Source organism: Coregonus lavaretus, assembly GCF_964263955.1.
Source record: "Coregonus lavaretus genome assembly, chromosome: 20".
Classification (NCBI taxonomy): domain Eukaryota; kingdom Metazoa; phylum Chordata; class Actinopteri; order Salmoniformes; family Salmonidae; genus Coregonus; species Coregonus lavaretus.
Window position 1 is genome coordinate 42,457,877 of NC_140007.1, and position 18,102 is coordinate 42,475,978.

Consider the following 18,102-nt stretch of genomic DNA (forward strand, 5'->3'; position numbering starts at 1 on the left):
TCAAGAAATCGTGACAAACTGTAATATATTTTTTTCCATAATGTAATGAATGGTGAGACTACTTTGTCATTAGATAACAAATTCAACTGTTGAGATACATGTATGTATTTTAAGTTGAAGCACCAATCATAAATGTCATCTCAGGCCTACAGCGTGTTCTCGGCCAAGATAAACCAATAACATCTGTACTTAGGTAACACATTCTTTAAGGGATAGTCAATATGCGGACGTCGGTAAGGGCCTGGAGACGTCCTGGTAGAGAATACACTCTAGGGCTAACATCACCGTCATGTGAGGCTTACAGTGTGTTGTATGCTAAGCTATTGCCAATAACAATTTTGAGGGTTTTAGTTAATTCAAATACATTTTCTAATTATACTGTTTTTATAGTTATTTAAAAGGACATATATGTAACAATGGGTAACGGACAAGGAAACCCTTCACCAATCACCATAGTATTCTTTTTCAGTCTATTATAAACATTTGACCCAAAATGTTTGAGAAATATGAATTTTAATCTAACGGTTTGAAAAGTACTTTTAAAACTAGAATAAATAACTTTTTGGGCGACATGACCAAATTCACATAGAAATGTGAGTTATAGGTATTTTATTTTAATTGAAAACAATTTTCAGAAGCGGTAGATCTGTTCTATGTGTGCTATTTCTATGCTTCCCCTTCTTAAGTTTTGTTTTTGCGCTTTTTACTTTTAGTTTTATACACCAGTTTCAAGCAGCTGAAATACAATCATTTTGGTTATGTAAAATATATTTCACAGCGGTTTTGAATGTTTTATTTGATTTTTCTACACAATGACTGCTTGTTTTGACACATAAACTGAAATTAGGCAAACTATTTTATCAACCAGGAAATGGTGGAGCGATTTCTGCATAGTTAATCTTTAAACGTTCTTTCAAGCAACAATACTCCCAATCGGTATTACATAGAACGTCGTGTCCCCACCAACCTTGGTGGAAAACAACACGTGGTTACCTCGGTTATCCCAATGGCTCACAGCAAAAACGTAACCTTTTTCAAACACAATTTTCTTGTTTTCTGCTTGTTTTAGTCAATTATAAAACAACATTTAAGAAAAGTAAAACATGTGTAAGGATTACTTTTCCAACATTGCCTGCTACCAAGCGTTCTCGCTACTTAGAAAAATGAAATATTGTAGGTCTTTCATCATGCCCCTTTTCATGGTGGCGCTAGCCATGTGAGTGAGTGCTAGATAGCTAGCTACCAACCGGAACATTGGCTAGCTAGCCAGGACCAACAACACAAACAAACAGACTATACAGCTAGAAGTAGTGAGTGGGGTTACAAGTGAACTATACTAAACAAGTTAAATGTATTACTGTGAGTCTAGAGTCTAAGCCCTGTTTAAGCCGTGGGATGGGGGGGGTTCTAAGATAAGATATGGAATTTTTATAAGATGGTCATACCAAAGATCATTTAGCTATTTGAGTTTGAAGGTATCAAAAAACATAATTTTTTGGGGCGCTGAAACATTGAATTTGGCATTACTGCAATTAGCTCATAGAAACACATTAAATAACAGATTCACTACAAAAGTTTGGACACACCTACTCACTCAAGGGTTTTTCTATATATTTTTTTACTATTTTCTACGTTGTAGAATAATAGTGAAGACATCAAAACTATGAAATAACACACATGGAATCATGTAGTAACCAAAAAAGTATTAACCACTACGGGATTGGTGTCCCATATACGGGACGGTTGAGCTAACGCGCGCTAATGTGATTAGCATGACTGTTTGAAGTAACAGCAAACTTTCCAGGTCATAGCCATGTAAGCAGAAAGCTTACATTTTTGTTAATCTAACTGCACTGTCCAATTTACAGTAGCTATTACATTGAAAAAATACCATGCTATTGTTTGAGGAGAGTGCACAACAACAAAAAATGTATCACTGCAACTGGTTTGATACATTCACCTCTGAAGGTAAATAATGTACTTACATTCAGTAATCATACACTGATGTGTCATCCTAAGGGTCCCAGAGATAAAATGTAGCATAGTTTTGTTTGATAAAATCAATTTTTATATTCAAATGTAGGAACTGGGTTCTACAGTTTGAACCCCTGCTGTCTCTGGTTCCACACCCACCCCGCCAGGCCATCTAGATGTGTATAAGCTAATGTATGACATTCCTGGGAGTGTGTAAACATACATTTTGTATTACCATATCATTTTTCATAGTGTTGATGTCTTCACTATTATTCTACAATGTAAAAAATTGTAAAAATAAAGAAAAACCCTTGAATGAGTAGGTGTGTCCAAACTTTTGACTGGTAGTGTATATACACACACGCACATATATACATATAAATTGTTTTGGGGTCCGGACCCTTAGTGGCCCGGGGCCCTAATCGACCACTTATGTCGCTTATGCCTTTAGCCGGCCCTGCTGGTGGTTATGCAATGCACACTCATACACTCTTAGAATAAAAGGGTTCCAAAAGGGTTCTTAGGCTGTCCCCATACGATAACACTTTCAGGTTCCAGGTAGAACCCTTTTTGGTTTCAGGTAGAACCCTTTTGGGTTCCATTTAGAACCCTCTGTGGAAAGTGTTTTACATTGAATGAAAAAGGGTTCTACCTGGAACTGAAAAGGGTTCTTAGAAGGGATCTCCTATGGGGACATCCGAATAACCTTTTAGGTTCTAGAAAGCACCTTTTTTTCTAAGAGTGTACTACCCCACCCATAGACTTTCTATATGAGGTTTTTGGGGAAATACTTTCTGTTTCTCTATGAGGGTTTTGGGAAATTGGAGCATCATTTTCCCAGGAATTGGGTAATTACTTCTTGTTTCTCTATGAGGTTAAGGGGAAATACTTTCTGTTTCTCTCTGAGGTTTTAGAATACCATTCAACTTTATTGTACAAGATGTGATTAAATACAGTATTAATGTTCACTTGCTGTGTTTATCATTTGAAATGTATGAAGGAAGACTGTTTCAAAAATATCCCTTGTTCCAGTTTCAGTTTGTCTGTGTCACCAGCCCCTCCTCTGTGTGACATTAGCTCTTCAAAAGTGGTTAGTCTATCTGGTATTCAGTTGATTTAAGGTTTGATTTAAGGGGCCTCATTTATAAATGTTGTGTATGCACAAAATATTTGTGCGACTTTACTTTAATAAAATGTTTGTTTTATTTAATTCCAAGTCATCTATAGAGATGCTGCCTATGCTGTCTGACTAAATCATTATTTTGTAGTTCTTACTAAATCATTATTTTGTAGTTCTTCAAAGTAAATAAGGCATTATTTTATGACTTCTGAATACCAAATATCAATCCCTTAGATCATTTATTTTCAGGTAGAGGTACCATGCGAAGCAACTGCTTTCTATCACTCTCTATCACAGTGTTATCTCTTCTCTCATTCTCCATTCGACACCGTTATTATTATACACCGAACAAAAATATAAATGCAACATGCGACAAATACTCCTCAGTCTCATCAACTGTCCGGGTGGCTGGTCTCAGACGATCCCTCAGGTGAAGATGCCGGATGTGGAGGTCCTGCAGTCAGCATGACAATTGCACGCTCCCTCAAAACTGCCCATTTTCGAGTGGCCTTTTATTGTCCCCAGCACAAGGTGCACCTGTGTAATGATCATGCTGTTTAATCAGCTTCTTGATATGCCACACCTGTCAGGTGGATGGATTATCTTGGCAAAGGAAAAATGGTAACTAACAGGGATGTAAACAAATTTGTGCACAACATTTGAGAGAAATAAGCTTTTTGTGCGTATGGGAAATTTTTTGAATATTTTATTTCAGTTCATGAAACCAACACTTTACATGTTGCTTTTACATTTTTGTTCAGTAAAGCTCCGTTCTCCACACAGACCGGACGAGTAGGCGGCTGTGCAATGGATTATGGTCATTGAAGTTAATTACCACGTTTTCTGTGCTAAACAAAATGAATTCAAATAATTGAACCAAGGCTCGTTCCAAATGGTAGATGGGTTGCCCCTTCCTGTATTCCCATATCTTGCAATGTGTTCACGTAGAAATGTATCAAATTGGCTGACAACTTTAAGCATACCCAAATAATTGCCATTTGAGATGGAACCAAATATTTATTGTAATTCCATTGTGAATTCATGCAACATATCTTGACAGGCATATAACTTGACCACATCAGTGCATTCGTTACGATAAAGTTAAGTCATTTGTTAATTTAGAGACAGGTGTGAAAGTGAAACCATTGTTGAAATACTATAAATGACTGAGATAGTGGGAAAACAAATTAGGCTGATCTTGCTCTGTGGGAAGATGTGGCACACACTGCATTTCACAGAGAGCGCTTTTTTTTAGAGAGATGGGACTTTTTTTGTTGCAGAAAGTACAGATTAGCTGTTTCCCTAAACCAATCTTATAGGATTTTTGCGAGGATTTAAGATCTACTTTAAAATGGCAAACGCATGACATTCCGGTGCACATCCAAGTGCTATTCACCCTCGGGTTTTTGGCAACGGGCACTTTTCAGCGGGAGCTTGACTATCGGCATCTCACAGCCCTCGATGAGCCTATGTTTTGGATGCAAGCATCAGCAAAAGGAACTGTAACATACAATTTCCATACACCATCGCACAACAGGTTGAAGTCAAGAGGGGTTTCTTTGCCATCAATTGGTTCCCAAATAAGAACGGAGCGAAAGAAGGCACCCACAACGCCATAAAAGCACCATCCTAAAACGAGTTCAACTCTGTGAACAAAAATGGCTTCCTTCCACTCTTAATGTGCAGGTGCTAGGTTATGTGATGCGCAAAAGATGCTGCTGAATGTGGTGGCAAGGTGGAGCGCACAACTCATTAATTCTGCAGAACTACAGTACAATGTTGGCCTATACAGGAGGGAGCTGTTGAGGATGGATTACCAATTGGTGAGTGTTGTATGCTCATTTGAAGTATATTTGCCATTGCTAAAGCAACTTGAATTGTTCTCTTTGTAGGTATGTTTTTATATTTACTCGTCAAGCCACAACTGAGCGAACCAAATAAAAAGTTTTGGTTGTACTTTGACAATCTCTTTTTTTTCGTTCTTTTTTTTTTTGGTTGTGCTGTTGTATTTCAGCGTTCTATATTCCCCATGGGCTTTAAGTCTTGTATCAATGCACTGCTCTCATTCTGTTTATAAAGCCCTCTTGTGAAAACTTAATTCAGGGATGGGCAACTGGGGGCACATGGCCCCCCGTTTTGAAGGCCCTCAGCTAAACAAAATTAGGAACCCAGTCGGGTTCTTTTCTACTTTTGCAAGTTAGAATAGTAGACAACACAAGATGCAATTTCGAAATTTGGGTGTGCTTCAGCAGTTTTTCTCTTGTTATGTCAGTCACTGATAGTCACTCAATTAGCCCATGTCAGCTAACATTTTTTAGATTTGTAAATTAGTCTAGCGGCCAGCTATCTAAATTAAGTAATCACTGTCAAATTACCGGCCGGGGGCCCCCATTTTGTTAGTCAGTCTCACTCAGATATCATATTAAAACCGGTAAACATTTCTTTCTACTCTTTTCTACTTTTTTTTTTAATTGCAGGAAATTAGTTATAAAATTGCAAAATATTCTCTCCGCTCCATGGCAAAATGGGTAGAATAGTAGAAAACATTGCTTTAAAACTAAATGTTCTCTACTCCCTATGGCAAAATGTGTTGAATTACACGAAATTAACTCTAAAAGGTAAAAATGTTCTCCACTGTCAAGAGGGGGGCTGCAAAAATTTTTTGCTCGCAATGTGGTTGGGGGGTGGGGGGGGGGTGGGGGGGGTACGCACATGTGGGTACGCAGACCCGCAAGCAACTGCAGCCCTTCATGATGAGTTCAGATTTTTTGTGGCCCCCACTCCCATCAAAGTTGCCCATCCCTGCCTTACTTCATTGTTAAATTCCAGACATTTTTTTTATTTATTTTTTATTTCACCTTTATTTAACCAGGTAAACCAGTTGAGAACAAGTTCTCATTTACAACTGCGACCTGGCCAAGATAAAGCATAGCAGTGCGATAAAAACAACAACACAGAGTTACATATGGGGTAAAAAAAATAAAAAATAAAAAAAAATAAAAAAAATACAACAGAAATACAATTAATATACAGTGTGCAAATTTAGCAAGTTATGGAGGTAAGGCAATAAAATAGGCTATAGTGCAAAATAATTACAATTTAGTATTAACACTGGAATGATGTGCAAGAGATGATGTGCAAATAGAGATACTGGGGTACAGATGAGCAAAATAAATAACAATATAGGGATGAGGTAGTTGGGCGGGCTAATTTCAGATGGGCTGTGTACAGGTGCAGTGATCGGTAAGGTGCTCTGACAACTGATGCTTAAAGTTAGTGAGGGAGATAAGCGTCTCCAGCTTCAGAGATTTTTGCAATTTGTTCCAGTCATTGGCAGCAGAGAACTGGAAGGAATTGCGGCCAAAGGAGGTGTTGGCTTTGGGGATGACCAGTGAGATATACCCGCTGGAGCGCAGACTACGGGTGGGTGTTGCTATGGTGACCAATGAGCTAAGATAAGGCGGGGATTTGCCTAGCAGTGATTTATAGATGGCCTGGAGCCAGTGGGTTTGGCGACGAATATGTAGTGAGGACCAGCCAACAAGAGCGTACAGGTCACAGTGGTGGGTATTATATGGGGCTTTGGAGACAAAACGGATGGCACTGTGATAGACAACATCCAATTTGCTGAGTAGAGTGTTGGAGGCTATTTTGTAAATGACATCGCCGAAGTCAAGGATCGGTAGGATAGTCAGTTTTACAAGGGCATGTTTGGCAGCATGAGTGAAGGAGGCTTTGTTGCGAAATAGGAAACCGATTCTAGATTTAACTTTGGATTGGAGATTCTTAATGTGAGTCTGGAAGGAGAGTTTACAGTCTAACCAGACACCTAGATATTTGTAGTTGTCCACGTACTCTAGGTCAGACCCGTCTAGAGTAGTGATTCTAGTCGGGTGGGCGGGTGCAAGCAGCGTTCGGTTGAAGAGCATGCATTTTGTTTTACTAGTGTTTAAGAGCAGTTGGAGGCTACTGAAGGAGTGTTGTATGGAATTGAAGCTCGTTTGGAGGTTTGTTAACACAGTGTCCAATGAAGGGCCAGATGTATACAAAATGGTGTCGTCTGCGTAGAGGTGGATCTGAGAGTCACCAGCAGCAAGAGCGACGTCATTGATATACACAGAGAAAAGAGTTGGCCCAAGAATTGAACCCTGTGGCACCCCCATAGAGACTGCCATAGGTCCAGACAACAGGCCCTCCGATTTGACACATTGAACTCTATCTGAGAAGTAGTTGGTGAACCAGGCGAGGCAGTCATTAGAGAAACCAAGGCTATTTAGTCTGCCAATAAGAATGCGGTGGTTGACAGAGTCGAAAGCCTTGGCCAGGTCAATGAAAACGGCTGCACAGTACTGTCTATTATCGATCGCGGTTATAATATCATTTAGGACCTTGAGCGTGGCTGAAGTGCACCCATGACCAGCTCGGAAACCGGATTGCATAGCGGAGAAGGTACGGTGGGATTCGAAATGGTTGGTGATCTGTTTGTTGACTTGGCTTTCAAAACCTTTTGAAAGGCAGGGCAGGATGGATATGGGTCTGTAACAGTTTGGATCTAGAGTGTCACCCCCTTTGAAGAGGGGGATGACCGCGGCAGCTTTCCAATCTCTGGGGATCTCAGACGTTACGAAAGAGAGGTTGAACAGGCTAGTAATAGGGGTTGCGACAATTTCGGCGGCTAGTTTTAGAAAGAAAGGGTCCAGATTGTCTAGTCCAGATGATTTGTAGGGGTCCAGATTTTGCAGCTCTTTTAGAACATCAGCTGTCTGGATTTGTGTGAAGGAGAAGCGGGGGGGCATTGGCAAGTTGCAGCGGAGGGTGCAGAGCTGGTGGCCGGGGTAGTGGTAGCCAGGTGGAAAGCATGGCCAGCCGTAGCAAAATGCTTGTTGAAATTCTCGATTATTGTAGATTTATCGGTGGTGATAGTGTTTCCTAGCCTCAGTGCAGTGGGCAGCTGGGAGGAAGTGCTCTTATTTTCCATGGACTTTACAGTGTCCCAAAACTTTTTGGAGTTAGTGCTACAGGATGCAAATTTCTGTTTGAAAAAGTTAGCCTTTGCTTTCCTAACTGCTTGTGTATATTGGTTCCTAACTTCCCTGAAAAGTTGCATATCACGGGGGCTATTTGATGCTAATGCAGTACGCCACAGGATGTTTTTGTGCTGGTCAAGGGCAGTCAAGTCTGAGGAGAACCAGGGGCTATATCTGTTCTTAGTTCTGTATTTTTTGAATGGGGCATGTCTATTTAAGATTGAGAGGAAATTACTTTTAAAGAACAACCAGGCATCCTCTACTGACGGTCATCAGACCCGATCACAGGGATGGCTAACTCTGGAGATCCCTTCAGTCTCCACTGAGTTAAGGAGTGAACTTTATTTCTAATGAGGTTTACATGGAGAAAATCTGACCTCTCGTTGTATTGGGCAGTTCAATGGTGAGAAATGTCTCAGTCCCTGGAGCAAAAAACGTACAGGACATCAACGTACAGGACATCAATAAGCTGCACACAAACATTATAAACCAGCATCCGGAAATCATAGTTCATGTGGGATTCAATGACATTATGAAGGGCAGCTCAGAACAGCTGAAGATGGATTTTAAAGAACTGATTGGGTCTCTTCTTGACACCAACACATGCTCTATAATATCTGGCCCTGTGCCCTCCCTAAATCGTGGCATTGAACATTTCAACAGACTTTTAGCCCTCCATAACTGGCAACGAGACTATTGCAGCTCTGTGGGTAACATGTATTATTTTGTTACCTTCTGCAAATGAAGCTTGTTTTATAAGGAGGATGGGATCCACCCAAATCATTTGGGTTCCTGTATCCTTTTACAGCATGATAAGGCTGCGTTGAGACAATTACTTATCAATGACCCAAGCCCAGCTCAGTTAATCCCTACCATTGTGTCGCTGAGTTGTCACAATGCTTCAGCAAATGTACATTATCCCAGGGGTGTTGGAAGACACAATATAAGTAACCTAATTTACAGTGCATTCGGTAAGTATTCAGACCCCTTGACTTTTTTCACATTTTGTTACCTATTTCCCTCATCAATCTACACACAATACCCCATAATGACAAAGCAAAAACAGGTTTTTAGAAATGTGTACAAATTTATAAAAAATTTAAAACTGAAATATAACATTTACATACGTTTTCAGTCCCTTTTCTCAGTACTGTATTGAAGCACCTTTGGCGGCGATTACAGCCTCGAGTCTTCTTGTGTATGACGCTACAAGCTTGGCACACCTGTATTTGGGGGGTTTCTCCCATTCTTCACTGCAGACCCTCTCAAGCTCTGCACAGCTATTTTCAGGTCTCTCCAGAGATGTTCGATCAGGTTCAAGTCCGGGCTCTGGCTGGGCCACTCAAGGACAATCAGAGACTTGTCCCAAAGCCATTCCTGCATTGTCTTGGCAGTGTGCTTAGGGTCGTTGTCCTGTTGGAAGGTAAACCTTCACCCCAGTCTGAGGTACTGAGCGCTCTCGAGCAGGTTTTCATCAAGGATCTCTCTGTACTTTGCTCCGTTCAACAGTCCCTCGATCCTGACTAGTCTCCCAGTCCCTGCTGCTGCAAAGCATCCCCACAGTATGATAATGCCACCACCATGCTTCACCGTAGGGATGGTGCCAGGTTTCCTCCAGACGTGTCGCTTGGCATTCATGCCAAAGAGTTCAATCTTGGTTTCATCGGACCAGAGAATCTTGTTTCTTATGGTCTGAGAGTCATTATGGGCCTTTTGGCAAACTCCAAGCGGGCTGTCGTGCCTTTTACTGAGGAGTGGCTTCTGTCTGGCCACTGTACCATAAAGGCCTGAAATATGGAGTGCTGTAGAGATGGTTGTCCTTCTGGGAGGTTCTCCCATCTCCACAGCGGAATGCTGGAGCTCTGTCAGAGTGACCATCGGGTAAGTATGATCCCCAATCAGAGACAACGAGCGACAGCTGCCTCTGAAAGGGGAACCACACCGGCCAACATAGATCTAAAACACCTAGATCACAAACATAGAAAAAACAACATAGAAAATCCACACCCTGACTCAACATATAAGAGTCCCCTGAGTCAGGGCGTGACAGTTCCCCCCCCCCAAAGGTGCGGACTCCGACCGCACAACATAAACATAACAGGGTAGGGGCCGGGTGGGCATTCCACCTCGGAGGCGGATCCGGCTCCGGGCGTGACGACCTCTTACTCTCCGCCTCCCTGTTGCGCCCCTGGTCTGGTCTGGACCTCGGCGCGCTCCTTCCCCTCTCCTTCCTCCCACGATGTACCAAGCCCTGTCTGGGCCCTGGTGTGGGAGACCCCGAACCTGGAGAGGGGCTGACGTCTGGATCTGGACTGGAGCCGTTGACCGGAGTTGGACCAGACGACGGTGGAGCGGACTGCTCTGGCTCCGGACTGGAGCCGCTGACCGGAGCTGGATCAGGCACCGGTGGAACGGGCACGGGCCGTGCCGGACTGGACACTCGCACCACAGGTCTGGTGCGAGGAGCAGGAACGGGCCGGACCTGACTAGGAACACGCACCACTGGCTTGGTGCGAGGAGCAGGAACAGGCCGGGCCGGGCTGGCGACGCGCACCACTGGCTTGGTGCGAGGAGCAGGTTCAGGCCGGGCCGGGCTGGCGACGCGCACCACTGGCTTGGTGCGAGGAGCAGGAACAGGCCGGGCCGGGCTGGCGACGCGCACCACTGGCTTGGTGCGAGGAGCAGGTTCAGGCCGGGCCGGGCTGGCGACGCGCACCACTGGCTTGGTGCGAGGAGCAGGAACAGGCCGGGTCGGACTGGGAACACGCACCACTGGCTTGGGGCGAGGAGCAGGAACAGGCCGGGCCGGGCTGGCGACGCGCACCACTGGCTTGGTGCGAGGAGAAGGAACAGGCCGGGCCGGGCTCGCGACGCGCACCACTGGCTTGGTGCGAAGAGCAGGAACAGACCGGGCCGGGCTGGCGACGCGCACCACTGGCTTGGTGCGAGGAGCAGGAACAGGCCGGACCGGGCTGTGGACGCGCACCACTGACTTGGTGCGAGGAGCAGGAACAGGCCGGGCCGGGGTGGCGACGCGCACCACTGGCTTGGTGCGAGGAGCAGGAACAGGCCGGGCCGGGCTGGCGACGCGCACCACTGGCTTGGTGGGAGGAACAGGAACAGGCCGGGCCGGGCTCGCGACGCGCACCACTGGCTTGGTGCGAAGAGCAGGAACAGACCGGGCCGGGCTGGCTACGCGCACCACTGGCTTGGTGCGAGGAGCAGGAACAGGCCGGGCCGGGCTGGCGACGCGCACCACTGGCTTGGTGCGAGGAGCAGGAACAGGCCGGGCCGGGATGGCGACGCGCTTCACTGGCTTGGTGCGAGGAGCAGGAACAGGCCGGGCCGGGCTCGCGACGCGCACCACTGGCTTGGTGGGAGGAGCAGGAACAGGCCGGGCCGGGTTGGCGACGCGCACCACTGGCTTGGTGCGAGGAGCAGGAACAGGCCGGGCCGGGCTGGCGACGCGCACCACTGGCTTGGTGCGAGGAGCAGGAACAGGCCGGGCCAGGCTGGTGACGCGCACCACTGGCTTGGTGCGAGGAGCAGGAACAGGCCGGGCCGGGCTGGCGACGCGCACCACTGGCTTGGTGCGAGGAGCAGGAACAGGCCGGGCCGGGCTGGCGACGCGCACCACTGGCTTGGTGCGAGGAGCAGGAACAGGCCGGGCCGGGCTGGCGACGCGCACCACTGGCTTGGTGCGAGGAGCAGGAACAGGCCGGGCCGGGCTAGCGACGCGCACCACTGGCTTGGTGCGAGGAGCAGGAACAGGCCGGGCCTGGCTGGCGACGCGCACCACTGGCTTGGTGCGAGGAGCAGGAACAGGCCGGGCCGGACTGGGTAAACGCACCACTGGCTTGGTGCGAGGAGCAGGAACAGGCCGGGCCGGGCTGGCGACGCACACCACTGGCTTGGTGCGAGGAGCAGGAACAGGCCGGGTTGGACTGGGAACACGCACCACTGGCTTGGTGTGAGGAGCAGGAACAGACCGGGCCGGGTTGGCGACGCGCACCACTTGCTTGTTGCGAGGAGCAGGAACAGGCCGGGCCGGGCTGGTGACGCGCACCACTGGCTTGGTGCGAGTAGCAGGAACAGGCCGGGCCGGGCTGGCGACGCGCACCACTGGCTTGGTGCGAGTATCAGGAACAGGCCGGGCCTGGCTGGCGACGAGCACCACTTGCTTGGTGCGAGGAGCAGGAACAGGCCGGGCCGGGCCGGGCTGGCGACGCACACCACTGGCTTGGTGCGAGGAGCAGGAACAGGCCGGGCCGGGCTGGCGACGCACACCACTGGCTTGGTGCGAGGAGCAGGAACAGGCCGGGTTGGACTGGGAACACGCACTACTGGCTTGGTGCGAGGAGCAGGAACAGACCGGGCCGGGCTGGCTACGCGCACCACTGGCTTGGTGCGAGGGACAGGAACAGGCCGGGCCGGGCTGGCGACGCGCACCACTGGCTTGGTGCGAGGAGCAGGAACAGGCCGGGACGGGCTGGCGACGCGCACCACTGGCTTGGTGCGAGGAGCAGGAACGGGCCGGGCCGGACTGAGAACACGCACCACTGTCTTGGTGCGGGGAGCAGGAACAGGCCGGGCCGGACTGGGAACACACACCACAGGTCTGGTGCGAGGAGCAGGAACAGGCCGGGCCGGGCTGGCGACGCACACCACTGGTTTGGTGCGAGGATCAGGAACGGGCCGGGCCGGGCTGGCGACGCGCACCACTGGCTTGGTGCGAGGAGCAGGAACGGGCCGGGCCGGACTGGGAACACGCACCACAGGTCTTGTGCGAGGAGCAGGAACGGGCCTGACAGGACTGGGAACACACACCACTGGCTAAGTGCGAGGAACAGGAACGGGCCGGACCGGACTGTGAAGGCGGACTGGAAGTCTGGAGTGGTACAGTGCGTTTCTCCGCATACCTGGGTTCCATTATTAACCCCCGCTCCTGATGCTGCCTAACCAGCTCCTCTCGCCGTGCCTCTACTTCCTCCTTCTCCCTACGCGCCTCCTGTAGTGCCTCCTCCTGAATGGATCGCTCCCGCTCTATTCTATCTAACAGCCCCCGTAATATGGTGGCCTCCTCTCTTACCCGGCACTCCTCTTCCCGTGAGGACTCCTCCGGGAGCCCCCACGAGTTAGGGAACAGAAACTCGTCGTCGTCGTCATCCTTCGACTCCTCAGTATAATACTGTTCCCACTCCTCTTCCCATGGTCGTAGGGACCCAATCTGGAAACCCACCGGGTGCAGTGGTCGGGGCTCTTCTCTCTCGTTCCCCGACCACCCCTTTAGCCCCCACCCAACATTTTCTTGGGGCTGCTTCTCGGGCTTCCTCCTCGGCCGGCTTCCGTGTTGCCGTTGCTCCTCTCCTGCCTGGGCTTCCTTCTTCGCCCAGGGTCATTTTCCCGCAAATATCTCCTCCCATGACCAAATCTTCCCCACCTGTGTCCAGGGTGTTCGGTCCTCCTGGGCACGCTGTTTGGTCCGTGTTTGTTGGGATCTTCTGTCACGGACATTTAAGGACGGGTCAGACCAAGGTGCAGCGTGAAATGCGTACATGTTTATTTAACTGATAAACACACGACAAAACAACAAACCAACGAAACGTGAAGTCCTAAGGCTACACACAAAACAAGCCTCTAAACACGGAACAAGATCCCAAGCTTCCTCTGATTGGGAACCACACCGGCCAACATAGATCTAAAACACCTAGATCACAAACATAGAAAAAACAACATAGAAAATCCACACCCTGACTCAACATATAAGAGTCCCCTGAGTCAGGGCGTGACATGAATGAGTAGGTGTGTACAAACTTTTGACTGGGACTGTATGTAAATAAGGTATTTGTGTTTTTAATTTTTATACATGTGCAAAAAAGGCTGTAACGTAACAAAATGTGGAAAAAGGGAAGGGGTCTGAATACTTTCCAAAGGCACTGTACATCTATTTTGTATAGTGATGGAGTTAATTTTGATTAATCTAAATCCCTTGGAACAATGTTCATCCACTCCAGTGATGATCATCAATAGGGTTATAAGGATCACTCAATAATGGGGCAGTTAAATACATTGGTAAGCCTAATCATTTTTCAATATTTTCAATCTGGTAGTAGGGAAGAAATCCATAAAAAATATTTGAAAACAATCATGATGAACAATTATAAAAATATTAACTCACTTCTTTTTTTTCTCTCTCCCTTTCTGGAGATATTTACAGTATTACTTCTGAAGTGCTTCAAACTCCATGATGCATGCGGTCGAGCAGAGTACAGAATAGGTGATGAGTGCTGTCCTATGTGTTCTCCTGGTAAGATATACCTTTATATAAGGGTGTGAGGTAATATCATTTCTGGATTGTGTTAAAATGAAGAGTGAAATCCAATCAATTTATGCAAAACACCCAAGGAATTACAGAAATAGTTCTGAACAACACTCATTGTATTTGTCTGTGGCCTAGATTAGAGGAGCAACTATGGTAGCATTGCTTTGATGTGTTTGAAGGATGCACTAATGTCCCAATTTGTTGAGGGACGCACTTGTGGACACATTAATGGACTATTTATATGTTACACAGAGAGTCAGGACTCAGCTCTGAGTGTCTCTGAAATCTCAACTAGTCCATCAAAGTTTTTCTGAAATATCTGATGATCATCTTGATTGACTAAGTGCTTATGTTTTGATCATTTCCCCGTCAGGAAACCATGTACACAAGCACTGCACTGAGTTCACCAGTACATCCTGTGTACCCTGTATTGACTCCACGTTCCTTGGCGAGCCAAACGGTCTCATGAGATGTGAACCGTGTACCATCTGTGACTCAGGTCAGTAAAGCCAGACATAAAACACGTGTTTTCAATGTGATGTGTGAATAAAAACAGCACATCTTAGCCTTATAATAAACTCCATGTGTTTTTCCTAGGTTTGGGTTTGAAGGTAAAGCAGCCATGTAGACCTTCATCAGACACTGTCTGTGGGACACTGGAGGGGTTCTACTGTCTAGACCCAACTAAGGATGGTTGTAGAGCAGCCCAGAGACACAGCAGCTGTAAACCTGGTCAATACATCAGCCACACAGGTTGGTCTCCTCTCAAGTATTCAACATGATTTTTCCATGATTTCTAGTGTGCCAAGGTACTCTACTGAATTTAAAAGTAGCTGATCGTTTGATTGATTGAAATCATTGGACAATTAAAATTAAGTCAAGATAAGTACATGGGAAAAGTTTAAGTACAATGTTTACAAGTTTGTTTTGGGAAGTATAGTTTTTTATTTATGTTTAAACCTCCATTTGTACAGGAACAACATCTACAGATACTGTGTGTTCTGACTGCACTGGTGATACTTATTCAGATGGATCATTAACAGCCTGCCAGTCACACACTGGGTAAGTGTGGCTTACACAAATAGTTTCCCCCCTAAATACAAAGTTACCTAACACACATCTAAAACTGAAAGATGTATGACCAAGTTATAAAGGAATCATTAATGGCCAGTATTTATCTGTTTATAGATGTGAATCCTTGGGACTTCAGGAAATGAAACCAGGATCTCCTTGGTCGGATTCAGAGTGTGGACCACAACTATCCCATTCCACAGCTAGAAGCGGAATGTGTGCTGTGGCATCCATGACAGTTCTCATGATATTAGCTGGAGCTGTTTCCTTATTAATATTAGTGAGAAAAAGAATTCTATCTGTTTCTAACAAAAGCGATCTCTAGTGTTCTGGAACAGAACCGTTATTTACAAATCTTGAGAACCGGTTTATATAATGTTGTTTTGTTTTTGTTTATTTTCCTTTAGTTAACATTTTAGTCAACCTTGAGGGTTCAAAGGCAGAGGGATAGATGGTACTGTTAAAGTTAGAGCACTGCTGTGGTAATCAGTATATGGCTGTATACCCATCAAACCTTATCAAATGGACAAAAGTCACAACTTGTTGTTCAGTACATGAGCTGAAATACTTTCACAGAACTCTGAAATATACAGTGCAGAGGAGTCCCTCCTTCCTCCCTGACCTCTGGCCACATACTCATTATGAGAAATGATCAGTTCTGTCAGCTTCTCTTGAAGCACAGAGATCTCTTGGTCTTTCTACAAACACTCCTCTTCAAACTCTGACAGGCGAGTGCTTTGCTCACCTAACATCAGTATGTTCTGCTCCTGTAAAAAGAGGGATTACAATACTACAACTACAGTCACTACCAACCTCTAATATGGTGCACAGCCCACTGAGCCAACCATAGTGCTAGCAACCATCAGATCCTTCTAGATCTACTAGGGGACATTAAAAGTGTACACAAGGTTTTCAGACTGGGCCACACTAATCTGTATAAAAGTATGTACTTTCTCATGTAGTAGGGTCATGTACCATGGTACCTTCCCCCCTGTGTCATCAGACATGGTGGTACTGGTGAAGTTAGGCTTGTTCTGATGACCTTCTCTGGCTGCCCCTGGGTCCAAGCAGACTAAACTGGTAATTTCCCTTTCTAGAGTCATTAACCTGCAGGTTTCAGAGAAAAACATTTCCAGTTGAGCATGGTTGTAGAAGCACAACACTGGCTGAAAGGTTACAAACAATCCAACGGCTTAAAGGGGCTGACAATTACACTTTTAAAGGCAACCAAAGGTAAAATGTGGACTTTATTACAGATTCATACATTTCAATAAGCTGGCAACATTAATTAACTTACACCTGAGGGAAGGGGCAGATTTAGGGATGACTTTTGGATGATCTGCTGATGCTCTGGAACATGATGGACACTTCTGATTGTCCTCAACTAAAGGGCACATGGACCTTCTCTCTCTGACCGTTGAAAGGATTCCTTGTCATTGACAGTGTCAGATTAGTCTTTCAAAAGAAGTGACTGTAGCCTCTCGAGTGGCGCAGCCATTGGATTGTTTGTAACATTTCTCCTTTGCCAAGATAATCCATCCACCTGACAGGTGTGGCATATCAAGATTCTGATGAAACATTACACAGGTGCACCTTGTGCTGGGGACAATACAAGTTTTGTCATAAGAAACTAGCTCCCTGGTATACAGAAAATGGTATACAGAAAATACCCGAGCTTTGAAGCAAGCTTCCAGGAAATTGGAACGGAAATGGCGCCACACCAAACTGGAAGTCTTCCGACTAGCTTGGAAAGACAGTACCGTGCAGTACCGAAGAGCCCTCACTGCTGCTCGATCATCCTACTTTTCCAACTTAATCGAGGAAAATAAGAACAATCCAAAATTTCTTTTTGATACTGTTGCAAAGCTAACTAAAAAGCAGCATTCCCCAAGAGAGGATGGTTTTCACTTCAGCAGTGATAAATTCATGAACTTCTTTGAGGAAAAGATCATGACCATTAGAAAGCAAATTACGGACTCCTCTTTGAATCTGCGTATTCCTCCAGGGCTTAGCTGTCCTGGATCTGCACAGCTCTGCGAGGGCCTGGGATCGGGAGAGACACTTAAGTGTTTTAGTACTATATCTCTTGACACAATGATGAAAATAATCATGGCCTCTAAACCTTCAAGCTGCATACTGGATCCTATTCCTACTAAACTGCTGAAGGAGCTGCTTCCTGTGCTTGGCCCTCCTATGTTGAACATAATAAACAGCTCTCTATCCACCGGATGTGTACCAAACTCACTAAAAGTGGCAGTGATAAAGCCTCTCTTGAAAAAGCCAAACCTTGACCCGGAAAATATAAAAAACTATCGGCCTATATCGAATCTTCCATTCCTCTCAAAAATTTTAGAAAAAGCTGTTGCGCAGCAACTCACTGCCTTTCTGAAGACAAACAATGTATACGAAATGCTTCAGTCTGGTTTTAGACCCCATCATAGCACTGAGACTGCACTTGTGAAGGTGGTAAATGACCTTTTAATGGCGTCAGACCGAGGCTCTGCATCTGTCCTCGTGCTACTAGACCTTAGTGCTGCCTTTGACACCATCGATCACCACATTCTTTTGGAGAGACTGGAAACCCAAAT

The 18,102-nt window shown here is 46.0% G+C and overlaps 1 protein-coding gene across 1 annotated transcript in view; it reads left to right on the forward strand.

Annotated features, from left to right (window-relative positions):
- LOC311148175 (tumor necrosis factor receptor superfamily member 14-like) overlaps positions 1 to 15,839 on the forward strand; it is a gene marked incomplete at both ends in the record, with an annotated part of 100,238 nt that extends 84,399 nt beyond the window's left edge. Inside the window, 5 exons of the mRNA XM_084185061.1 lie at positions 14,329 to 14,428; positions 14,817 to 14,942; positions 15,041 to 15,196; positions 15,418 to 15,505; positions 15,632 to 15,839. Coding sequence (XP_084041187.1) covers positions 14,329 to 14,428; positions 14,817 to 14,942; positions 15,041 to 15,196; positions 15,418 to 15,505; positions 15,632 to 15,839 — 678 coding nt within the window. The remainder of the gene's footprint in view (positions 1 to 14,328; positions 14,429 to 14,816; positions 14,943 to 15,040; positions 15,197 to 15,417; positions 15,506 to 15,631) is intronic.
- Between the last annotated feature and the right edge of the window lie 2,263 nt (positions 15,840 to 18,102).